Source organism: Polypterus senegalus, chromosome 5, assembly GCF_016835505.1.
Source record: "Polypterus senegalus isolate Bchr_013 chromosome 5, ASM1683550v1, whole genome shotgun sequence".
NCBI lineage: Eukaryota > Metazoa > Chordata > Cladistia > Polypteriformes > Polypteridae > Polypterus > Polypterus senegalus.
In genome coordinates this window covers 169688037-169714942 of record NC_053158.1, presented here as the reverse complement: position 1 = coordinate 169714942, position 26906 = coordinate 169688037, and the positions used below count along the sequence as shown (strand labels likewise).

The 26906-nt window shown below is 37.7% G+C and overlaps 1 protein-coding gene across 1 annotated transcript in view; it reads left to right on the top strand.

Annotated features, from left to right (window-relative positions):
* The window catches only part of nom1 (nucleolar protein with MIF4G domain 1), a 45482-nt gene extending 28738 nt beyond the window's left edge, over positions 1-16744 (top strand). Inside the window, exons 8-12 of the mRNA XM_039753617.1 lie at positions 2141-2273; positions 2910-3041; positions 8633-8742; positions 14131-14339; positions 16306-16744. Coding sequence (XP_039609551.1) covers positions 2141-2273; positions 2910-3041; positions 8633-8742; positions 14131-14308 — 553 coding nt within the window. The 3' untranslated portion in view covers positions 14309-14339; positions 16306-16744. The remainder of the gene's footprint in view (positions 1-2140; positions 2274-2909; positions 3042-8632; positions 8743-14130; positions 14340-16305) is intronic.
* The last annotated feature ends 10162 nt before the right edge of the window (positions 16745-26906 follow it).

Here is a 26906-nt window from a genome sequence, read left to right as displayed (position 1 = left end):
GGTGCCACACTCTAATCAGCTAATTAACTCAAAACACCTGCAAAAGCCTTTAAATGGTCTCTCAGTCTAGTTATGTAGGCTACACAATCATGGGGAAGACTGCTGACTTGACAGTTGTCCAAAAGACGAACATTGATACCTTGCACAAGGAGGATGGCTGTTCACAGAGCTCTGTGTCCAAGCACATTAATAGAGAGGTGAAGGGAAGGACAAGATGTGGTAGAAAAAAGTGTACAAGCAATAGGGATAACCGCTCCCTGGAGAGGATTGTGAAACAAAACCCGTTCAAAACTGGTGGAGATTCACAAAGAGTGGACTGCAGCTGGAGTCAGTGCTTCAAGAACCACCACGCACAGACGTATGCAAGACATGGGTTTCAGCTGCCGCATTCCTTGTGTCAAGCCACTCTTGAACAAGAGACAGCGTCAGAAGTGTCTTGCCTGGGCTAAAGACAAAACTGCTGCTGAGTGGTCCAAAGTTATGTTCTCTGATGAAAGTAAATTTTGTATTTCCTTTGGAAATCAAGGTCCCAGAGTCTGGAGGAAGAGAGGAGAGGCACAGAATCCACGTTGCTTAAGGTCCAGTGTAAAGTTTCCACAGTCAGTGATGGTTTGGGGTACCATGTCATCTGCTGGTGTTGGTTCATTGTGTTTTCTGAGGTCCAAGGTCAACGCAGCCGTCTACCAGGAAATTTTAGAGCACTTCATGCTTCCTGATGCTGACGAACTTTATGGAGATGCAGATTTCATTTTCCAACAGGACCTGGCACCTGCACACAGTGCCAAAACTACCAGTACCTGGTTTAAGGACCATGGTATCCCTGTTCTTGATTGGCCAGCAAACTCGCCTGACCTTAACCCCATAGAAAATCTATGGGGTATTGTGAAGAGGAAGATGCAATACGCCAGACCCAACAATTCAGAAGAGCTGAAGGCCACTATCAGAGCAACATGGGCTCTTATAACACCTGAGCAGTGCCACAGACTGATCGACTTTATGCCACGCCGCATTGCTGCAGTAATCCAGGCCAAAGGAGCCCCAGCTAAATATTGAGTGCTGTACATGCTCATACTTTTCATGTTCATACTTTTCAGTTGGCCAACATTTATAAAAAATCCTTTTTTTGCATTGGTCTTAATTGATATTCTAATTTTCCGAGATACTGAATTTGGGACTTTCATTAGTTGTCAGTTATAATCATCAAAATTAAAAGAAATGAACATTTGAAATACATCAGTCTGTGTGTAATGAATGAATCTAATATACAAGTTTCACTTTTTGAATGGAATTACTGAAATAAATCAACTTTGTCATGATATTCTAATTTTATGACCAGCACCTGTATAATATAGAGAGAGAGATTGTACAGCAAGATTAGCAGGATAACCTCATATTTGCATAAATAACATCTAATGGATTAATTGTTAGTGTTTATAAAAGTATTATTCACCACCAAAGCTATGATAGATAATGATGATGCGTTTATTTTTGCATATTTATTTACACACACACACCATTTGTATACCTTGTTTTTTCTATTGATATTTTGTTTATGAAAAAAGAATATATCAAGAAGCAGGCAGATCTGCTATGACTTAGTACATCTATTTTTATTGCTTCTTCTATTAGATCACAGGTTTTAATTTTTTTGCTCCAGTTTTGCTTTCCATGTGTTCAATATAAAAAGTGTTTTTATTTCTTAAACCCCAAGTAAAAAAATACCTCTCCACAGAGAATTTGTGTATAAGATTGTGTATTTAAAAAACATGTCTTTGTAGTATTTCTAGCTTAATATTGTTTGTTTTATGCATCTGACAAGTTGATCTTATTCAAAGCATCTGATTACTTGCTGTTTTACTATTTTATTTCTTGAGTCGGCTTTTAATTTTAAAATGAATGCATGTTCTTGCTTTTCAGCTAATACTAGTATAACGTGTGAAAAAATTATTGGTTGCTTCCCTTCTGATATACTGTATGTTTGGTAGTGTATGGATGTTTAAAGTGAAATCTGAAGAAGAGTAGTAGTTCAATAAAGACGTTTTAATCATGCTGTATACTTAACCAGCCCTTAATCAAGAAATTTCTAGCTTTGAAATAAATTGCACGTTAAATGACATTTCTTATTTCTCTGTTTTATAAGACTTGGATTGAAAGAACACCAGCAAAGAGAAATTGTACATGTCCTTGTGGACTGTTGTTTGCAAGAGAAGTCATTCAACCCTTATTATGCTGTGCTGGCAGAGAAGTTTTGCAGCTATGATCGACAGTTTCAGGTGCAGTATTTTCCGTAAATGTGGAAATTGGATTTTTTCTTACATATATATAGACAATGTACCTGGACTGGTCTCGGCACATTCAGAGATTTGGAAATGATATATTATGCTAAGATCTGCTGCATATTAATAATTAAATATAATTTGTTGTGAATAAATATATAGATTTTCACCTGTGTACACTCCTAATGAATAAATTGGACATTGTGCAGTGGCTGCTATGCAGGATATCACGTATTATGCTAGGAAACATATTTTTAGTTAGTGTCAAAGTCAGGCATCTAATTTCTTTTCCATATTTATCACTATGCTGTTTATACTCTATTTAACCACATTTAAAGCAAATCCTTTTATTTATTGATTAAAGCATGTCACTGCTTATACATAACAATGAATCTCGGTTGCAGTCAAAACAGAATGGTTTGAAGGTTTTGGGATATTCAGGCATACAAGAATCGATTTATATATTCCAAATAACACATTTAATATGTACAATTGCTATTACTATTTTACTATTTTTATTAATAAAATGATCATTGAATAAATATATACTAATCTGTTTGAAAGATGTGTATATGCTGAAAACTGCAGCATCTTAAATTTTATTTTCTGTATATATTTTAATCTAATCATTAGATGACAATTCAGTTCACCATGTGGGACAAATTTCGTGATCTGGCCAATTTATCAAGCCCTGCCTTTTCTAATCTAGTTAATCTTTTGGTTCACTTCCTGAAAAAGACGTCCCTTTCCTTGTCAGTCCTGAAGGTAAGAAATTATTAATTGGTGATTTTCTTGCTAGAATTGACAAACAAAATTGTTTGTAGCACTATGTGTTGCATGATTAGCAAGTTTATTTGGGTCTTTGCGTGAAAAAAAGTATGTAATTAAGTTTGGGGAATGGGACTCTCTGTAGATGTATCTTAGCTGAATAAAAAGAAAAGTACTTAAAGAAAAATGGGTTTTGAAAGTAATCTATGTAATAAGTTTTGCAGTCTATAATGATGCATAGTGTTTAAGTGGGTGTCTACATTATATATTCAGCACATTTGTTTTTATAATGCAATTAACTTTATTACTATGTAATGTTCTAAAGATGTTTTTACTGCAATTGCAATGGCTTAGATGTCCATCTTTTTTCTGCAGTGCAGTTGTTTAAAAACTGTTCTTGCGTCTTGATTTAAGTGAAAATTGGAGAAGGTCACAAAGCTTTAGAGAAAGGTGTTGGGAAGCACTGATTCATCCTATGGTCGAATACAAAAAGAAGTTTGAGAGTCCAGAGTTTAATAAATATAAACTGTGTGTATTTAGTTTGTGTTTGTATATTGATGAAATATATCACAGTGAATTGTCTACACATTAGACTCACCAATTATTGCATGTCTTTGGGATATGAGAGAATGGGAGAACGTGCAAATTCCTCTCAGTTTGTTAAATTCAGTTTATTCCAATTTGTTCTTATAATCTACATGTCCATATGCAATCCCAGCACCCTATATGCCAATTACAAATACATTATACTTCAAATATAATGCAAGATGACATGCAGACGAAACACAAATGTTAATTTTTTCAGTTTGTGACTTTATATGAACAGAATATCATTATCTTTCCAGAAGGGTGGGAATTTCTCTTTGGCATTACCATCAGAAACACATTGGCACATGAATAACACGCTGATCCTCATGAAAAATATAAATAGTTAAATATCCATATATGATAGTCACTCATATTGTCTTATACAGTAAGTATTATAATCCAGTTCTGATAATAGCATACACTTCACTTCATTGAATATGTTTATGACAAAGAAGAAAACATTTTATATATGCATTTTTCTTAACCTTAGACGATCTAAAATACTGCCCTGAAGGAAGTAGTTATAGCTGAAAATATTAAAGCGTGAGAGGAGGTGAGGCAGCAATAATCTAAACTTTTCTTTGAACTGTGGTATAATGCAGATGATAAGACTTTTGCTTTGCTCGAACAATTAATTTTACTGGGTGGGCTGACAATCCTAGACAGTTTCCTCTTACTTTTAACACTAAACCTTCCGATCCATACAATAATATTAAAAATAAAGATCCTTTATCCTATAATATTTTTTCAACACAATCTCTTTTTCAGTTTCCAGACTAAAAACATTCATCAGCTGTTCCTTTTGAAAACTCAGTTGCTGCCCTCACTAAGGAAAGGATGTTGATTTATTACTTTCTCCTGTGTGTTTAAAACAATGAGAAACCTGTAAACGTAAACTGATAATACACATAGTTAGATAATGTTAAATTATGAAAAATAAAATCAAATACCAAAATATTTCTGCTAGAATTGGTTTTTTTTTTGTCATATTTGTCTTGGTTAAAGTCAACTTTCTAAAAACTGTTTTATCTAGAATCTCTCTACATATATTAAACAGGCCACACAGTATCTCCTTGTTCAGGGGAATGGGCTTGTGTCCTGGCATGGCCATAGTCTTTGTATACATGTCCTTTGATAATTTATTCAGTGGTTTGATACGAATTTCTTGTAATATGAACAAAATTCAGTTTACTTTCACTTCACAGCAATACAATTGCAGAAGATTGTGACTGGCTTGTTATTATGGTGATTTGCTAGAGATTTCCAATGGATTTAGAACATAAGAACATACACTGACTGGTAATCATTCTGTCATACAAGCTTATTTAGTTAGCAAATAGTTAAATTGTCATAAAATTGTATCTAGGTTTGTTTTATTATTTATTTATTTGTTAAATAATTTAAGGTTATAAAGTTTTCAAACTCTGTTGCACTGGAAGATAGTTTAAGATACTGTGATACCAAGTGAAAGGTGCAACATGTGATTACATACAACAACAACAACAACAACATTTATTTATATAGCACATTTTCATACAAACAGTAGCTCAAAGTGCTTTACACAATAAACAATAGAAAAATAAAAGACACAATAAGAAAACAAAATAAATCAACATTAATTAACATCGAATAAGGTTCAATGGCCAGGGGGGACAGAAAAAACAAAAAAACTCCAGACAGCTGGAGAAAAAATAAAATCTGTAGGGATTCCAGACCATGAGACCGCCCAGTCCCCTCTGGGCATTCTACCTAACATAAATGAAACAGTCCTCTTTGGATTTAGGATTCTCACGGAAGGGCTTGATGAAGATGGTCACGTAGAGTTCTGCCTTTGGATCCATCCATCATTGTTGGAACATCATGAAGCTTTGAGTAGGTGGAGGTGGCGCAGGCCACCACCACAAAGAAACCGGAAAAAGAAACAGAAAAGAGAGTAGGGGTCAGTACGAATTTTAGAGCCACCATGAATAGTTATTATGATGAATTGAACATACAGAGTATCAGGATTAAGTTAAATTGAAGTTATGGAAAGGCCATGTTAAAGTAATGTGTTTTCAGCAGTGTTTTAAAGTGCTCTACTGTATCAGCCTGGCGAATTCCTATTGGCAGGCTATTCCAGATTTTAGGTGCATAAATAACAGCAGAAGGCCGCCTCACCACTTCTTTTAAGTTTTGTTCTTGGAATTCTAAGGAGACACTCATTTGAGGATCTGAGGTTACGATTTGGAATATAAGGTGTCAGACATTCCGATATATAAGATGGGCGAGATTATTTAAGGCTTTATAAACCATAAGCAGAATTTTAAAGTCAATCCTGAATGACACAGGTAACCAGTGTAGTGACATTAAAACTGGAGAAATGTGTTGGATTTTTTTTTCCTAGTTAGGATTCTAGCAGCTGCATTCTGCACTCATTGCAAACGATTTATGTCTTTTTTGGGTGGTCCTGAGAGGAGTGCGTTACAGTAATCTAGTCGACTGAAAACAAACGCGTGAACTAATTTCTCAGCATCTTTCAGTGATATAAGAGGTCTAACTTTAGCAATGTTTCTTAAGTGAAAAAATGCTGTCCTAATGATCTGATTAATATGCGATTTAAAATTCAGATTACAGTCAACAATTACCCCTAAGCTTTTTACCTCCGTCTTGACTTTTAATCCTAATGTATCCAGTTTATTTCTAATAGCCTCATTGTATCCATTATTGCCAATCACTAAGATTTCAGTTTTCTCTTTATTTAACTTGAGAAAGTTACTATTCATCCATTCTGAGATACTAGTCAGACATTGTGTTAGTGAATCAAGAGAATCGGGGTCATCAGGTGCTATTGATAAGTACAGCTGTGTGTCATCAGCATAGCTGTGGTAGCTTACATTGTGCCCTGAGATAATCTGACCTAACGGAAGCATATAGATTGAGAATAACAGCGGACCCAGGATAGAGCCTTGTGGAACACCATATTGGATATCATGTGTCTTCGAGTTGTAATTCCCACAACTAACAAAAATTTTCTCCCTGTCAGGTAGGATTCAAACCAATTTAAGACACTGCCAGAGAGGCCCACCCATTGACTAAGGCGATTTCTAAGAATGTTATGATCAATGGCGTCAAAACAACATAACAAGACAATGTATGTTGCAAAGAGAAAAAGTTTCTTAAAGAAACTTTATTTTTTTTGTAGAAATCCGCATAATGGAAGGCTTGCTGTGATGCAAAAATGTTAGAATTGGACCACCTACACATATCCCACCCTCCTACATCAATTTTACAATTAACATAATGTAACACTTTTTTTTTCTGGTTACCCTCACCCTGTGGATATGTTGAAAAGGAGACACACTATAGTTTGCAGTTGGATATGTAAGAAGAGGAAAGTGCTGTTTTATTGTCAGTCATTCGGTCACTCAGTCATTGTCCAACTCGCTACATACTAACATAGGGTCACAGGGGGTCTGCTGGAGCCAATCCCCGGGCAGGGCGCCAGCCCACAGCAGGGCACACACACACACACACCCCAGCACACACTAGGGACAATTTAGGATCGCCAATGCACCTAACCTGCATGTCTTCAGACTGTGGGAGGAAACCGGAGCACCTGGAGGAAACCCACGTAGACACGGGGAGAACATGCAAACTCCATGCAGGGACGACCCAGGAAGTGAACCCAGATCTCCTTACTGCTTGGCAGCAGTGCTACCACCGTGCCGCCCCCTGTTTTATTGTGTGTTCAATATTTTAATGTTGTCGTTGGGTAGTTTTGTACTTTGATAATTAGGGTATCCTGCCTGCAGCTTTACTAATAATGTCTACATTAAGTACATAAGAAGGTAATATTCATCTGCACCATGCCAGCAACTCGGTGGTCTTCCTGTAGCAGATAAGTTTTACAAAAGATTAGTCCTGGGTGGGCCCATTCCTTTTTCCAAACCATTCATTTTCTTCATTGCCTAAATTAAGAATCTTTCATTACATCTAAGTAGTATCCCACACAGTCCACACAGAGCATCTTAGCCAGTCATCAATAAGAGGGGGAAATGTGCCTGATTGAATCTTGTTTTACATTAAATGTTCTTTTTTTAAATTTGCTACAACAGATTTAACTGCTACTTGCAGTTGACAATATTTAAGTTTCATTATAATGTGTTATTTTGGGGATTGGCAAAAATGCTTATCTAATACTGCTCTGTGGTGACCATGTCTTTCTTGTTATTATTAATCGTATGCAACCCTATGTATTCAACTCCTGAATACAGCGACTACCTACATACGTTTGTCCTTACCGTTTTAGAGCTGCCTTCAGTGACCAATAAATAATAAATTATTTATAGATATATAGAATCAGTTATAGTTGTTTATCCTCTTCTTAACAGAGTGGTAACTTCTGGTGTTCTTTAAAGGTTGGAAATACTATAGGCACTGAGATATTACAATACTGATGCAAACATGAAGGATTCACAAACACACCACAATTCTGTGCATATGATTCTTACTGACCTGGAACATCAGCACAACCTAATAGCATCTGATACTAAATCATTTTAGTCAACCACTAATTATTGAAGTTCTTTCTGACCTTTTAATTTGACTGTATCCCCTTGTATCCTTTTCGTTATTAGTTTTCTCTTATCACAGCCCTGTAGTTTTGTTTCTTTAAAGTATCAGTTAAAGAGTATTAACATTGAATTTCCATATGTTTTTGATACCTCATATTACTTTCATGCAGTATGTCTTTGTATACTGCAGTACATATTGTAAGCTTTGTTCTGTACCTACATGCAGTACATCTAATTCACACAATTAGAATTGTCAAACCAAATAAACATGTTAATAGATCATCTCCATCAGTTACTATTTGTTATGTTATAAAATTCCTAGCATCTGTGCTAATATTTGTATTTTTATTTCTTGCTGCTGTGAACTTACATTAATTAGATGGATGTATGTTTACCTAGGAATTAAAGTAAAACTTTAATCAAAGACAACTTATATTTTTCTCTTAGATTATAGAGTTCAGTGAGCTCGATAAGGTGAAAGTCCGCTTCCTCCGCCAGGTGTTGAGTAAACTTCTTACTGAAAGTGAACCAGAAGACCTGATCAGTATATTTGGAAGGTAAAATAATGTTTTTGGCAAAAACTGGTTATTTGTGAACGTAGTCATTTAAGGTGATTAAAAAAATCAATAGATTGTTGGATGATATGGTGCACTAAGGAGACTACCACCCCTTAGTCAAATACTACAGAGTACTTTATGTTCCTTGAAGTTGATCATTTCAAAATGTTGTTTATTATTGTGACATCATGTTTTCATTCATATGAATTCAATCTACTTTTGTATACAGCTTTTTAAGGTTTACAGATACAAAGTTTCATAATGTTAATATGTAGTATGGCAAAAATAAAATTGTGCACGATAAAAACACATGCGCGCAAATACAGTATGTCTATCCTTGCATGTTTTTAACTCATTTATCCAGTTCAGAGTTGTGGTCAGCCTATTTCTATCTTAGCAGTAATTGGTGTAAGGTAGGAAACAATGATTGACAGGGCAGCGATCCTTTGCAGGACACAGTCACACACATACCCACACACTCTCAGATATATACTATATGAGATATACAGGATATGTACACATTTGTTATTTAACATAAATGGTCCAAATATCAATAAAGAAATGGCAATGAAAAAATCAAGCAGAGTTCTTCCCCAAAATTTCTGTTTACTTTATTCAAATGTTCACCTCGTTCAGCTGCATGTAATCTGCAATTCTTCATAGAAATACAACAAAGGTCATACAGTGGACTTGTCAATAAATCAACACACTTCCTCAAAGATTTAGAAGTTTAGATCAGTCGAAACTGAGTGATGTATCATTAAGAGAAAACCTCCACAGGGGCAACAACTAGGTGAAGGATTCCAGCCCAGTATACTGGATCAATGGTGCATCAGCACTCATCATGCTGCCCTTTAGAAAGTCCTGTGCTTCAGTAATTGAAGTTTACTAAAGTGGACAGTGCAAGTTTGGTAGATTCTAAACCCTGTATTATTAGGTTGGGAGAGTGGCTGCTCAGTTTGAAGTGTAGTTTTTTACAAAGAAATACAGTACGTAAATTAATTCCTGATAATCATTAAGTGGAATTGTTATGATTTCTGTTTGGATTGGATTTGTTCTATATAAAGCTGAAGAGTTGTTAAAATTTCAGTCTATTAATTTATAGTAGTACTTGGAGTAGTTCTTGTGAAGAACCTTCTTGTATTGTTAATATTTTCAGTCCCTTGAAGTACAGTAAACAGAATACAGGTAGTCCCCAGGTTACAGACATCTGACCTACGACATACGAACAGGGCCGCAGCTGCAACGCATGCGCCTCAGTAACTGCCACTCCATCATCTTTGGCCTGGGGACACTGCAAGCGGTGGCCAGATGGAGGCTGGAGGGGGGCGATCTCGCAGTTTGTGCAGTGTAGTGTCCCTCGGGCAGCTCCTGGCGGCAAGCGATTTCACTGCCTGCCCATCACACACGGCTGCCCCATTCATTATCAGTGGGCGGCTGGTGATGCTGCAAGCGGTGACCTAGTTATGGAGGGCGATTTCACTGCTCGCACAGTGTAGTGTCCCTCGGGTGGCTCCCGGCGGCAAGCGATTTCACTGACCGCCCACCACACATGGCTGTCCCGTTCAATCTCGGTGTGCGGCTGGTGATGCTGCAAGCGGTGACCCGGTTGTGGGTGAACGGGGGGTAGCATTGTAGTGTGCCTCGGATGGCTGCCTGTTGAATGGGGGCAGTGGTGGCCGATTCACTACCCACCTTTGGCTGCACCGTGTTCGTTCTCGGTGGGCGGACGCTGCAGGCAGCATACTGTAGTGGAGGTGACTGTGAAGTGGGCTGGTGATGAACCGCCCCTCGCCACCCCCATTCATTCTCAATAGCAAGCCTGCTTGTACTATTACGCACATAGCAGAAGTTGTCTCTTGTCAGTACATCAGACATGTTGATGACTGGTGCCTTCCTGCTGTGATAACGTGTACAGTGCTGTGTAGAAGAGCTCATCTTAACCTTTTGTCTTCACCCTTCAAGAATGTCTCTGAAACATAATTTTGATGCAAGTGCTGGTGATACAGTAAAAAAGAGAAAAACCATCACCATTGAAAGTAAAGTAGAAATAATAAAAAGGTCAGGGAGAGGTGAAACTCCATCATTCATTGGCAGAGCACTTGGTTACAGTCGGTCAACAATAGCATTTATTAAAATAATGTACCTGTTCTGACTTACATACAAATTCAACTTAAGTACAAACCTACAGTCCCTATCTCATACGTAACCCGTGGACTGCCTGTACTTTGTTAATCTCATTTCATGGTTTACGTTTATACATCTGAAACAGATTATACTATCATAAAACCTTTGTGAATTCCTTTTAAATTCACAGAAGCAATCACAGATATCAGACATTTACACAGTGTTCATTTCAAATTTACATGAATAATAAAGACACAGAACAAGGTTGCTTTACTAGTAGAGTACCTCATTTGTTTTAAACCTGACATGGGTAAAAATGAGGAATAAGAGCTAGGAGACCTCCAAATAAGCACCTAACATTAAAACTTCAAGGATTTAACATCACCTATATTATTTGGAGATACTTTAATTACAAAAATCGCTCCATGTTCAATTTTTGGGCTTCTGCATACATAATGGATGTAAAAGGGTGAAACTGTTCAGTGAAGAGAATGGTGTTTGTTTCGTTAAGCAAAGTTTCAGAGGGGAAAAAAACATAGCAGACTTAGTGTTAAAGCAAATACGAGGACAGTTGCTTCTCATAGTACCAGACTGGGCAAAATCATCCTAAAACACCACATCCATATTGAATACCACTTGAACATGAAAAGGTAGGAAAAAAAAAACAACAACGCAATAGTGTTTGTGGATGACGTCATGGAGGCACTATACCACAGAGTCAAGTTTTATGGATATTTTCAGTGGTTCTACAAGTGCCACTGCAAAACCATTTAACTGTATTTTAATAAGATGACTAAAACAATTCATGTTTATACTAGTATCAAAGTTGCTGAAAGGTACCGTATATACTTGCGTTTAAGTTCTCCCGCGGATAAGTCGGTTCTTGATTTTACCGTATAATTTCCGGTATTTTATAAGGTCGGACGTTTAAGTCAAATGCGGAAAACTCACGCTAGTGATCCAAGAGATTATGATATGCTAACGCCCGCCTGAGAGAGTAAACACGGAGCACACTGCCCTTTTTTTCTATGTATTGTGCCTACGTGACCATATGGTAATACCTGAACTATTCCGAAGTGACGTTTGCACTGTTTTGTGTTTTTTGTATCTTGCACCCTCATACACCTTTATAGTAAGAGCATCCCTTATCTATGATGGAGGGTTCGATCAGCAGAAAATATGAAGCAGGTTTTAAGTTAAAAGTCGTTGAAGTGGAAAAAGAAATTGGTAACTGCACTGCTGCAACAAAATTCGATGTGTCTGAGCAACTGCTGTGAGATTGGAGGAGGCAAGAAGATGTAAAAAAAAAAACAAGTTTAAGTGTTGTATTATTGAACGGGCTGGCAAGTTGGGGTTTGATTTAATGATCGATTTTTCTGGATTCAAGACCTCACTTGTACACAAGTATATATGGTATTTAATGAGCAGGTTGGATGAACTTTCCATCATTGTTTCCATCCTCCATCCCTAGTTAAATTAGATTTTCAGTTAAGAGTTAAGAATCTGTCGTAGTGAAAAAGGAGCTGAGCTGTAAGGCAAAGCTCTCAATTTACCAGTCGATCTACGTTCGTACCCTCACCTATGGTCATGAGCTATGGGTAGTGACCGAAAGAACGAGATTGCAAATACAAGCAGCTGAAATGAGTTTCCTCCGCAGGGTGTCCGGGCTTTCCCTTAAAGATAGAGTGAGAAGTTCGGTCATCCGGGAGGGGCTCAGAGTAGAGCTGCTGCTCCTCCGCATCGAAAGGAGTCAGATGAGGTGGCTCGGGCATCTGATCAGGATGCCTCCCTGGTGAGGTGTTCCGGGCACGTCCAACTGGGAGAAGACCCCGGGAAAGACCCAGGACACACTGGAAGGACTATGTCTCCCGGCTGGCCTGGGAATGCCTTGGGATTCTCCCGGAAGAGCTAGAAGAAGAGGCCGGGGTAGGGACGTCTGGGCCTCTCTGCTTAAGCTGCTGCCCCCGCGACCCGACCTCGAATAAGTGAAAGAGGATGGATGGATGATTAAGAGTGAATGAGGTATGAATTGGTAGCAGGTTACTTGATCGTACAAGAAGGGTTAAGGGCTGTACCTTGAGGGGAAAATTCTACAGGCACATACCAATGCTTCTTATTCTTATGTTAGGCTGAGAATTGGGGATCACATGCATTTTCACACACAGTTTGTTTGGAGCATTTTGTTTCCAACTCTGAAGCAATTTTATACATAGTCCAGTTTATTTAGGTGGATGTAAACACATCCATCACACTCTTTTGCAGACTAAAGCAACCAGACCCAAGACCCTTCAGAAATGGGGGTTTTGGTGTGATACCAAGTGAACTTTGGAGCGGTTCACACAAAGCATTAAAGTGAACCAACACAGAGCTTATCGGAAAAAAAAAAAAAACAGTTTAAATGATCTTGTGAACAGACAGATTAAACCACATATAAAGTTGGTGAGAAACAAATTCCCTATGCGACCAATACTTAAATCCCCTAATCTGCACCACAAGAGTGTTGGACGCAGGTGGGTGTCTTCTCCATGTGATCACACTTTAAGCCTGGTACGACACTGCAAACAAATTAACTTTGTTACTGTGTAGTAAATGTTAATCAGACATTCCAAAGTGAACATTGTGAACATATATTTACAGGATTAAAGACTGTAGATGTGCTTTAAAATAAACTAAATAGTGATGACATTCATAGAGTAGGTTACTGGAGAGGAAATAGACAATGCCATACATTTAAATTACTTGCACTTGATACATTCACTGTCGAACAAAACTGAAGCACATCCCTGTGTCCCCACACCAGAGCTTCCAAATGCAGCTCTTCTCTATCCTTCATGATGGTTTTTCCAGAGGAAAAGTTGTTTCTGCCCAACAAAACAAGTCCGTAACACGACTGTGGTCTGTTTAATGTGACTTCTGATCTGCATGAAAGTTTGCTGTGTGACGTTTACCTGAACTGAAACAATGTAACTAATCTTCTCCTGATTCTGCACAAAGCAAATGGACTATGAGTACAAAACTGTCTTACAAATGTCTGATGCAAGGTTCATCAAGATAAATGAAACTTCTTTACAGGTACATAAACCTTCTTATAAAAGGTAATCATGAAAAGATATCTTCTGTTCTGTTAGTTGGTCACTGTAAAAGCGGCTTATCACAATCTGATCATTTCAAGTTAGTTGTCAGTTTTCTCTTAGTAGAGTCTTGTTAAAGTGTGAAATGCCAATCACTAAACAAATGTTTCTTTCTTACCAACTTTTGCAGAATATCTGGAATTGACAAACTTACAATGTTACGAGAAGGCTTGAAACTTTTTATCAGTCACTTTCTATTGAAAAATACGCAGATCCTGGGAACAGCTGAACAAGCAAATCTATTAAGAGAAAGGGCAACTTTGGCAGAAAAGGCCCTGGAAGCCAAGGATACCAAACTGAAGCTTTAAGGGGCAATTTTTTCTACCATCACAATGAAAGGTCCGTCAATTTGGACTCTTTGAGTTTTGTAGGTTTGAGTAACCGATGTGTATATTATACCTCGTATGACATAATAATAACTATGTGAAAGATTTATTTGTCTTAAATTAAAAAATGCCAAAGTAAGGACAACTTTTTAACTCTTTTGAATCTACATTTTGAGTTATTTTCCAGGTAGGTTCATATTTTACGAGAGAAAATGGAAATTCTTAAATGTATAAATTGGAATTATCAAACTGCTTAAAATGCATGGTTTGAAAATGTTTATATTGCTTTAAAAGTTATCACTAGAGATTCTAATATTTATGTAAATATATCTTGCATTTTCTGTAACATGTAAAGCAAATTACAGTTTGTGAGTAATTTAGCCAGAACTGTAAGCTTGGTGTCTGTTGCTGTGATTTTGTGGTTTTTTTCCTTTCAATTGCACAACTTCATCTTTTCCCCCTTTTTCAACTTGATACCACTGCTTCTTTGAAAATAATACTAATAGTTGACAGCATCATAGGCACACAACTAATAAACCTTTTAAATGGTGGTTCAAAAAGTAACAGCTACAGTGACATTTTAGGCAGTGAAATAATGTTTTAGCTCTGCTGTCATAGCACACGTCAATATCTTGGGCAAACAGTTTTATTTAATATCTGATGATTTTATTTGATGTAAAAATGCTTTATTTTGTATGACTGTTGTTATTTACTGGTTAGTCATCAATATTGACAAAGGTACTGAAACCTTTTCAGTACTTCCACACTGCTCTTCTCTCATGATTCTGTTGATTCTTCTATTGTGTTGCTGTTGTCGTGATAACATCAAATGAAAGGAGCTTGTGTCTCATTTCAGCCACGTGTAGGACACAATATAAAGGGTGAATTGGAGACTAAGTAAATCGGTTTTTGGTTTTGAACTACAATGTTTATTTCTATAGCACATTTTCATAGAAATGATGTTGATCAAAGTGCTTTAATTACTACTTTATAACAAATAGTACAGGGAAAAAATAAATAATGCACAAAAGATAGAAATATAATTAAGAGAAGTGGAGTCCTTAAGTATAGAGTTGGTTTTAAAGCCTCTAATTATGAGTCTGATGATAAGATCCAATGACCAGAGAGGACAGAAAAAAAAAAAGAACTCCAGTTAAGATGGAGAAAAAACTAAATCTGTGGGGGTTCCAGGCCATAAGACCTTCAAGCCCCCATTATCTCTAATCTCATGTTTTCATGCATAAGAAAGAGAAAATGATGGTGTTGCATAATCCACGTGTCAGTTATCTGGTCGTATACATAATCGCCATTGAAGCTCAATCAAAAGTGGACCTTGCAATATGACCAAAACCCTACAAACCCTAACCTGAACATACCAGTAAATCCACCAAAGAATCTCTGAAAAGAACGAAATGGAGGGTTCTGGAATGGCCAAGTCAACGCCTAGATTTGACTCTGAATCCCCTCGAGGTACTGTGGGGCGATTTGAAATGAGCTGTGAACACAAGGTAAACCTCAAATGTCACACAGCTGAAAGAATTCTCTAAAGAGGAGCGGAAAAAAACGTTCTCCCAGTCGATGTGAAAGACAGCTTGACAGTTATGAGAAATGCCTACTTGTGAGGGCAATAGCAGCTATTGTAGCCAATGGTGGACTTGGAAAAATCTAATCATTTTTCATTGATTAAATTATTGCAAAATTTTTCATTTTCTCCCAAATTCGGTTCCCTTTATGTAAATATATTGTATAAATAAGGATAAAATCATAATAAATCCACATATTTTAAGAAAAAGAAAAAACATTTCGAGCAGTGTCCTTTATCTTATTTTGTCTTGTATATAAAACTTACAAGTCAAGAGTATCTGCTGATCCATCCAATTAAATGCATTTTTCAACTGCCTTATTATATTCTTATTTGAAATATTTCTTCTAGGTATAGATGGGTTTAATAATAATAATTTTTTTTTCCATTTATATAGCACTTTTCTCACTGCTCAAAAGCGCTCTCCACACAGGAAGTGAATCCACAATCTCCTTACTGGAAAAATCGATGGCGGGATGGTTGGAAAGAACAGAGTCTGCCAGCATGGATGCCTGCAGGATACCATTTCTTTGACCCTTAATTCTGGAAAAAGATTAATATACCATAATCTTTTTTTTTTTCCTGTGCTGAAGCGAGTTTTGCAGCCCATCTTCATACTACTTGTGAATTCTCACAGTTTAATTGTCAGCTTCTCAAAGGATACTTCTTCATTAGTACTCCTCAATCAATCAACTGTGATGCTCTTACTGTATTACAGTCCGGAAACACTAGCAAAATTGTGTAATGGTGGTCTGCATTTAATTGAATAAAGTGCTCATTTTTAGAAAAATGTAAGATATAAAATGTACAGAAAAATAAAAAGCATATAAATATTTTTCAGAGCCTTACTTGTGCTGCTGCTTTGGTTTTGGGAAAATGAAAGTGGCTGGGAATTAAAATATACGTATACAGTTATGTCCATAATTATTTGGACAGTGACAACACACCGCAATGGATTTGAAATGAAGGCTTTCAGCATTAATTCGAAGGGTTTAACAGAAATATAGGATGAGCCATTTAGGAATGACAGCTATTTTTGTATATGGTTCCTTCATTTTCAAGGGCTCAATAGTATTTGGACAATTGTCTGATATGCTGTTTCATAGCGTCTCCCTCATTGTTTCATTAACTATTAAGCAGGTAGAAGGTCTGGAGCTATATGCACACTCTCTTCCAGATTCCATGTCAGCCAGCTACAGCACTTCCTGATGAGCAACGGCATTTTTCACCCGATCACTTGAAGATGTGCCCAGACTCACAGTAAATAACATAAGTTGCATTATTTAAATATTGTGCCATTTTTCAGGGCTTCAAACTATATGTTTCAACCTACATCCACAGTTACAAAGGGAAGATCCAGACGTGTTAAAATCTTTTATCTACTATGAAGTTACATGGGACAGATATGTGATTACATTAAACTTCTTTAAAAAAATAGAATTTCAATAATTAGTCATTAAACACTGTTTAGTGGTGAATATGTATGTAAGCTTAATGCTGCAACAGCATTGAACAAGTTAAATCAGCCATGGACGAAACCCTAAAAGAACATGCTGGCTTTACATCATCAATAGCAGGAGCACCAATAAAAACAGCAGCTCTGTATAGTTGCATCCGCTTTTTCCAGTCCCTTAAAGGATGGAGAGCCACCTCAAAAGAGCAGAGAATCCATTCATTGTGGCACTCGGTGCCAATGATACAATACATAATAATATGAGTCTGCTGGACATCTTACCTTGTAAAAAAGTGAATGTCAAAAACCACTGCTTTATTGTAAGGCTCTCAATTTGTTTCCTCAGCTGGATGATCTCTATGAGAGACATGTTTTCATCAAGTGCTAGGTCGATAACTAAAAAAGCGTAGTTTTGGTCCGCAAGGATTTTATCATCTTCCTCTTCGCCTGGTGTATCATCCTCCATTTGTTGCTTTCCCCTCTCCCAAACCCCCGATCTTGAAAGAGGCCCCGCTCCCTTCTTCAACTGCCCTATTGCTGCCCTGCCTCAGATCCTGGCCTGTGAAAACCCTCCTTTTTTAAATTGCCCGTTACAAACTTGGGTATGGGAACTAATCATAAAGCTCTCTCTCCGGATAGCGACGATCCATTTAGATTGGGTTTTCATATTGGAGGCAACTATGTGAAAACTAAGCACTTTGTTGTTGCTTACTGGGTGTTTAATGTAAAGGTACATAACTCAGCTGGCTGAGGCTGTGGTGGGTCTGATCTCTTAACAACACTGAGTAGGCTTACCTTAGTGCAGAGTCTATCACACTGTGTCAGGACAACAGTCTACTACTGAATGTCAGCAAGGCAATGTGCTCATTGTGGACTTGGGGAGAAAACAGCAGAAGCATTACCACTCTGTCAGTATTGACAACACTCCGGTGAAGATGGAGGGCATGTCCATATCAAAGAGGATCTGACCTGTTCCGAGCACATCAACACTCTGATGAAGAATGCACGACAATATATTTACTACCTCACATGCCTTTCCAGGTACAGTCGACCCTTGACATACAACCAGCTTGACATGCGAACAACTTGATTTACGACCAACATCTTGCATTACGACCCAAATGTGGTCACGTGTATCCACTTGTGCGATTGTAAACAAACAGCCGAGAGCGTTCGTAAGCGTCAGTCGGAGCCCAGATATATGTGTTTGTGGACGTAATTTCGGTCAGTGCAGTGATTCATCTATATATATAATTCACTAAGACCATGGCAAGCAAGACGCATAATTGCTAAGGAAGGAAGAGAAGGTAACGAAGGAAAAGAAAGCGATTGTTAAGGGATGTTAGCTAGCGGGCTGGCACGGCACATGATGATGTCATCAGGCTGAGTCAGCACCGGCTTGCTTTGGAGTGTATTATTACAGCAGTTAACAACACGACCAGCCTTGAACTGAGTGCTCGACTACTGTCATTATTAACTTGAGAAACAGCGATCACAATCGAAACGAAGAAGGAAATTGTGCGGAAATATGAGAGTGGCGTTCGTGACCGATCTCGCTAATATGTACAGCATGTCGAAATCCACCATCTCGACAATTTTACAAAGAAAAGATTTGCATAAGGAGGCTCCTTCCAAACAATATCCATCTTCCATTTCATTCTCCTCCTCCTCCCTTCCTGCAGCCCAAAGATGTCAAATTAAATGGTGAGTACAGTGTGAAATTGTTGTTGCTGGTAGGCTAGGCACTTTTTGTAACTTTTTGGATAGTACATTAGAAAAATTATTGATATTTTGGTAAATTATGCGCATTATAACAACCATTTTTTATTATGAAAAGGTTAAGTAAGTGTTGCTGTGGGAGGTTTGGAGCGCATTATGGGTATTTCCATTATTTCGTATGGGAAAAATAGTCTTGACTTAAAACCAACTTGAGTTACAAGTTACTTCCAGGACATCTACAATGAACAACGTTGGACTAGGACATCAATGATACCAACCATACCAACAATGGCTTCTTCTCTGTGTTGCTGTCAGGTACGTTACTGCTGCTTAAAATCCAGATCAGGGAGACTGAGGAGAAACTTCTGTCCACAGTCCATTCACATCTTAACCTTTCTGGCCCTGAATTTTACGTTTTTATTGGAAAACTTATTTTGTGAGATATTCTACCTTTGGGGTGTGTAGAAATATCACTATTACTATACAATAGCTGCAGTGAGAAAGCAAGCAAAATGACAGCTTTTATTCGCTGATTACAGTAAAAAGATTACAATATGCAAGCTTTCGTGGCAACTCAGGCCCCTTCTTCAGGCAAGATGTAATGAAGAAGAGGCCTGAGTTGCCTCGAAAGTTTGGATATTGTAATCTTTTTACTGCAGTCAGCTAATAAAAGCTGTCATTTTGCTTGACTTCTCAATACATTCATAATGGCTAACATGGTACAACATGCTACTACTACAATAGCTGCCAAATACTTTAATCTTCCTGAGGAAATAAAATTAAAAGTGGAGCTGCTTAACTATATATGGCATGCACAGCCCGGGAGCATCCATTTTCACTTGCATGTTTCGTGGACTGTATGCCAGTTTCTCCAGTCTGCGCTAACAGTAGCACGCCAAGTTCCAACAGCTGCAAACGTGCCTGTGCTTTACAAAAACGGCTGCATGTTTATGTAATAGTAATAGGATTTCAGGGCCGAAAGGGTTAAATGAGGACAACGTCTAAAGCTACATGATGTTAATTATTTTATAGTGTTATTTAAGTTTAAGTTATTATTTATTAAATATTTTTATAACTTTAAAATAATGTATACTATTTCTGTCATTTAACATTAATATGTGTATTGATATGTATAAAGTTGTGTATTGTACTTTTATATTTTAATTAATACACAGTCGCGAAGGTTATCAACTGACCATTTCACTACATATTGTACTGTATTGTAACTTCAAGAATACATAAACACAATTCATATATAACATTCCACCCTTTCCCTGATGTGGTTTCCAGACACCCCTACAAAACACATTTGCCAAACCCTAAAAATAAACACAAAGAGTCCAACGCAAAACAATTCTCATGCTGGTATGACCCAAGACAATGGCCTGGAACAGATCATGAGATGAGAAGACCACTTCCCAGGAGGGACATTTGTACAGAAGACAGCCACCACCTGGCTGGAATGACTGGATAACAAACAATCCACTTCCCAGGTGGGATGATTGGACAGCAAGAAGGCCACCTACCTCCCTGGCTAAATGGTCTGCAAAAGTCTAAACTAAAGTTAATTACACAGTGATGATACTCGCCTTTTACTCATAATAGGTCTGATCAGCGAGGACGATGAGACGGCCTACAAGGAGGAGGTCAGACTCCTGTCAGAATGGTGTCAGGACAATAACTTCACCCTCAACGTTAGCAAAACTAAGGAGTTGATTGTGGATTTCAGCAAACAGGCAACAGAGCACAGCCCCATCTACATCGGAGCAGGTCAGCAGCTTTAGGTTCCTCGGAGTCACCCTCACTGATGACCCTTAAATACTCAAGTCACACTGCAGCAGTAGTCAAGAAAGCCCAACAATGCCTCTACTTCCTCAGGAGACTGAGTAAGGCCCGGATGTCCCCCACAACCCTGTGCAGATTCTACAGGTATACTGTGGAATCCATCCTGACAGGATGCATCACATCCTGGTACAGCAACTGCTCAGTTCAGGACTGCGGAGCTAGGACTGCTATCATTGTGGTGAATACAGCACAGCAGATCACGGGCACACAGCTCCCTGCAATCCATGACATCCACACTACACACTGTCTCAGGAAAGTGAACCGTATCAGGCGGGACCCCAGCCACCCTGCACTGTCACTTTTCATCCTCCTCCCATCTGGGAAGCAACTAAAGTCGATTTGGACGCGGACCCTTAGGTTCAGGAACAGTTTCTACCCAACTGCAATCAGACTCGTGAACAATCAGTAACCTTCTGTCACCTCCACTGCTACCTGCACATATACTTCTGCCGCTGTCTCTATTTATTCCTAAGATTCTAGTTTTATTTATTTACTTATTTATATTAATTTATTTATTGTCTGTGTTTTTTGTCTATGTTCACTGTCTGCAGGGGCACATGCAAGCAAGCATTTCATTGTACATGGTACTTGTACTTGTACTTGTACATATGACAATAAAGAATTGAAATTTTGTACCACTGACCACAGTGTTAGCATCCAAATGGCGGGGACTTCTTGGCAATTCTCTGGTAGCTACAGAGTGGTGGCAATAAGAAAACATAAAATACACAAACACAAGTTGATACATAACAGCTATGGGCCACAAATCATTTCAATGACATTCTCAAAGGTCTACAATATGAGAATGGCCTTGTGTGCCAGAATGAAGGCTCTAATAAGCTCTCTTATCAGAAAAGAATGAAGACACTGCAAAAACCTGCAGCCTCTGGGGCCATCCAGGACCAAATTTGAGGACTGCTAATGTAAATACAAGATGGTGATATGCTATATACCATCCTGAAATGAAGCCACTTTTCTTTTTCTTTTTTGTCTTATTTTTCTATAGCTCTCTTCACTGAATAAAGGCACAAAATGCTGTAAACAACTCTCAGTTAAAATACAAGTATAGATTATACCAGGGGTCTCCAACACGTTGCTCGCGAGCTACCGGTAGCTTGCAGCCCCTTTTCAAGTAGCTTGCCAAAGGGTTAAAGAATCCTACATAAATTTGAAAATTTGATTAGTAAAATTAGGGGTGGGTGATCTTTCCAAAAAAATCATATCACAAGCTTTTTTACACAAAATCACGATCCACAATCTGACTTGCAATCTATCTTTTTAATGTGGCATACACTTAAGAGAATATCCAGACTCGAACTCATCAAGATCTAAGTAACACTTTATTTTAAATATCAAACAAAGTTGAATTCAATTGTTCTCTCATTCGCTAGCTAAGTGGAGTTAAGTAACACGCCCCCGAAACTGGCGAGTGAGTGAGGAAGGCCCCTCCCCTCGGCCCGTTGCATGTCTCTGGGATTCGCGCAAATAAATCGGTACCGCAAGTGAACTATGATACAGAGCGCAATGAGAGAAGTCACAAAATCAACCGGAATATTCAAGCAAATTATGGAAAAAAAAACAATCTAAATTCGTTAAGTAGTTCTCTCGTGAAAAGTGGACAGACATACAGACAGACAGGTATTGGATTTTATATATTATATATTAGTAAACCTTCAAAATAATGTGCAGTTAGAGTCTCAACAGCATTCTCAGCATTTCTGGAGCTTAGGAGAGCCAGATAACTATAAGAATCTTCACCAAGCAGCTCTGAAAATGTCTGCTTTTTTTGAATCTCCATATCTCTGTGAGTCTAACATGAATGTCATGAAATCAAAGTTCAGAACAAGACTGACAGATGAACGCTTAAATGACTCCATAAGAGTGTCTACACTCCACCATACACCTCTCTTGTTGACTCCATGCAGGGCCAGTCATCTGACTAACTGAAAAACACATCAGACGTGCAACTGGACATGTGAATAAAGTGAAACGGTGACATGGAACAAAATGACAAATGAATAAGGAATATCTGTGTATTTGGAATTGCATTGTTTTGTTTTGACAGCATTCATGTTTTAATTGAATAGTGTGAGATACACTAGAAAATGCATACAGACTACAAAATGCACTTGCAGGTGAACTAAATATTTTTGTGATGTTTTAATGAAAAATGTGAGTTGTGGACACTGTAGCTGTCAGGGGAAAAAAGGTTGGAGACCCCTAGATTATACTAATTACTAAATACAGAACCGGTACGCATATAAATGGAGATGTGTTAACACACACAGAGAACAAGGCAGAAACTCATTAAACTTAAATGAAAACCAACAAAATGTGTCCATTAAAATTAATCAATGAACTGCGGACAGTTGACAGCAGTGGAGATTAAAATCGTAAAAGGGAAAGTGAAAAATAAAGTCACAATGCTGCAGACTTCGGCCAAATGGCTGTGTACCACTCTGAGATTATGTCAACTAAGTGTCTGGATTCTGTTTAAAAATGACCAGACAGAGTACAAGTAGCCTCACATGATATTCATTTCTTATTTCAGGAGAAAAAAACGTATGACTCCAATGAACAGAATGAATACATGAAATAAAAAGAACAGGTCATTAATTCCCTTGTCTACATGAGGATAGACATTGGTTGTTCAAATAATTCTTTACGCTGTTTTCAGTTAATTCCAAATGGTGCTTCAAGAATTTACCACATGAACAAGAAAATACGAACATATAACTCCCATTTTCATGTCCTTCCACTGGCTCCCAGGTAAGCTTAAAGCTGATCCATTTAATTTATAAAGCCTTAAAAATCCATGGTCCTACTTACTTATCTGGACTTATCTTTACTTACAAATCAGAGCACACAATGAGATCTTAAGATGCTGACCTACTTAAGATGCCATGGATCAATAAAATAACAGTGGGAGGTTGAGCTTTTAGTTACAGGGGCGCGAAGCTATGGAATGATCTGTCTGATTATAAAAGAAATACTCCTTTAGTCTCAGCTTTTATATACAGGCTGAAAACTCACTACTTTAGTCTAGCATGCCCTGACTAGAGCTGCTGGTCAGCTGTGCACACTCTATTTCTGTTTGTAAGGAATTATAAGCATCACAATATTTTTAAACCTTTACTAACCCCTCTCTATTCTATTTCTCTTCTTAGTATATTGATGTGGCACTCTACAGCCAGATTGCTCTCCTGCATATGGAAAAGGCATCTCTGATAAAGGAGCGTTGGAATTATTGGATGGAAAGATTCTTTCATCAGCTTTTACAGTTTGTATGTTTTTTTCTTGTACACATCTGATGACAAAACAGATCCCCACTGCAAGTTATTGAAACACCAGCTGAGCTGAGCAGGTATCAAATCAACTGTCATGTAAGAAGCTTGCATGAACCAATGCAGCACCAACTCACCGCTGCTACTGCTTGAATCATACCAGATTAGTTAAAGGGTCTTTGTAGTAATTAAAATAAATGAAATCTTCAATCTTAAATAGACAAATATTCCCTATGACATGAGTTCCTGATTAATTTATTGCTTTAAAAAACAAACCTCGAGAGAGAGGTCATTTTAACTTGGACGCATAAAACAGAAAAATACACAAAAACAGATCCTGATGGCAACACATCCCCAATACAAGTTACTGAAACACCAACAGAGGAGTGAACATCCTACAATAGTAGGTACAATATTACAGCAATTGATTTTAACATCACTTGAAATAAACACACGTGCGCATGGGAGGCAGCTAAAGGACCTGAATGAGAGTAATTCAATGCCAGACCAGGGGGTGGCGGAGTGCACTAACCTTTTCTCTCACTTCTCTGCAGACCAGTTATGGGAAATTCAGTTACGGGCCCCGATGACATCACTTCCAGTTCCAGGCACAATAACATTACTTCCGGTTCCACCCCCAATGATGACGTCACTTCCAGTTCCAGGCACAATGACACCACTTCCGGTTCCACCCCCAACGATGATGTCACTTCCTCCACTTTCTTTTAAAGCCACCATCTTTGTGCCAGAAAGTCAGTTCTGTTGCGGACTCTAACCTGTATTACTTCTTTTCAAACAATTCTGCAGCCAGGAAAAACAATATAAGGGTGGCTGCCCCAAACCTTTTTGTGTCGTCTTGTCAAGTTTGTGACTGTGTCAATGAGGGTTATTTCCACAACCACAAGTCTCTTAGGGCTCTATTTTTAATGATATGATATTGTAAAATATTATTTAACAAACTTGCATTTTATGTGCAATATTTACAGTACATATTTACAATTATGTTCTGTTATTACAGTATACGATGACTAATTGTGTTATCTGCCTCTTTGATGAAGTAACAACTTTCAAAATGCACCTGAACATTACAGCATGTGTATGCTTTCTGCCCTTTTCTTTTCTTTTATTTCTTTTTATTGCCATCACCATTTGAAGGTGGGAATTATATTGCACTGTATACTATCATTACATGGGTATAGACCCCTGAGCCGGATATAAAAGACAAATCTGTTTGGCATTTTTGTTTTTATTATGACAATTTATTAGGTTAACATTGAAGGTCATGTGGATTATCCTTAGAAGATTGGTCATTTTATTTGAGTTTTCTTGTGCGTAATCCAATACGATGCTTTCAATTCCCAGTAAATTTTCCCAAAGCCCCTTACTAAGAGAGCCAGTCATGAATTATGTGACTGCAACTGCACCAGTCACTTGGCCTCATAGGGGAGTGACGGCTCAAGGTGACGTGGAGTGGGCTTGAAACGTCAAGAACTTGAACTCACCTTCTGGTTCTTGAATCCACTACAGTGTGGTTATAAAACCTTGTGCTAGTTTGAAACCCTTCCAGAAAGATCATTTAAAGAATTCTGGATAGACTATTAAATATTGCAGATAGGGCTTTTATGGGCTTCATTTTACGATCATAAAGTAATCTGAATCACTATATGTCCTCCATATATAATGCTTGTTGTTGGCAGTGTACAACAGAGATCAAGTTTTATTTTTGGTGGTTAAAGTGGGTTTCCATGGTCACAATGGTTGCAATATAAAAGCCGCCAGCTGCTCACTAAATATATTATGTAATAAAATCCAGATATTATTTTAACAAATGCCTCTTTTATGATACTCTATAGTTTAACTGCACAAGCATTTAATGTTTTATATCACATCCAAGGTGATAAAATATGTAGATTGGTGCACACAGAGGTTGGATGCACCACTTCACCACTTTACATGTAATATTAATATTTCTTAGTTTCTCTAAATTCCAATGTGAAGCTCTTTTAGGTGTTTCCGTTGTTTCCTGTTCAGCACTCTTATCATCCAACATTTTAATGATTTTCAAGAAAATGGAACTGAGCAAATTGATTTTCCTTTCATATGCTGAAACTACTCTTGTTTTATAAAATGGTTTTAAACTAGAAATTGAAATGGGGTAAAGACCCCCCACATTTTAACTTAAAAGTGGTACACCTGCAATTGCTATTAACATTATATGGTGTAGACCCCAGCTAGCCAACGTCCATGGAGAGCCGCAGTGGGTGTAGGACTGCTTTTAACTGGAATTTCTGTCTTAATTAAGCATTCTCTTATTTATACCATTAGTTTTCTATCGCATCATTAAGGGATGGCACCATCATATCCATCTTTAATTGGAAAATTTTAAAAATTAGGATTACGTTTTATAGACTTTGAGATTTTGCTGTGTTATTTATTTTAAACACCACTACTATTTAAGCAGTTCCTTGCTATTGATTTCACAGATAGAAATGCTGTTGACACAGTTGCTTCTTTTTGGCATTTAGTGCCTGTGCCCTCTTTTTGAAGTTATCATTATTTGAGTTTAGATGTTAGCTCTAAAATAAGGGGAAGCAAGAAGACAATGAAAAACAAACTGTTTATTGATATATAAGGCAAAAAAATTTCTAACTGTACAATGTGAGTAGGAAAATGTCAGTTTAATTGCATGAGGAATCT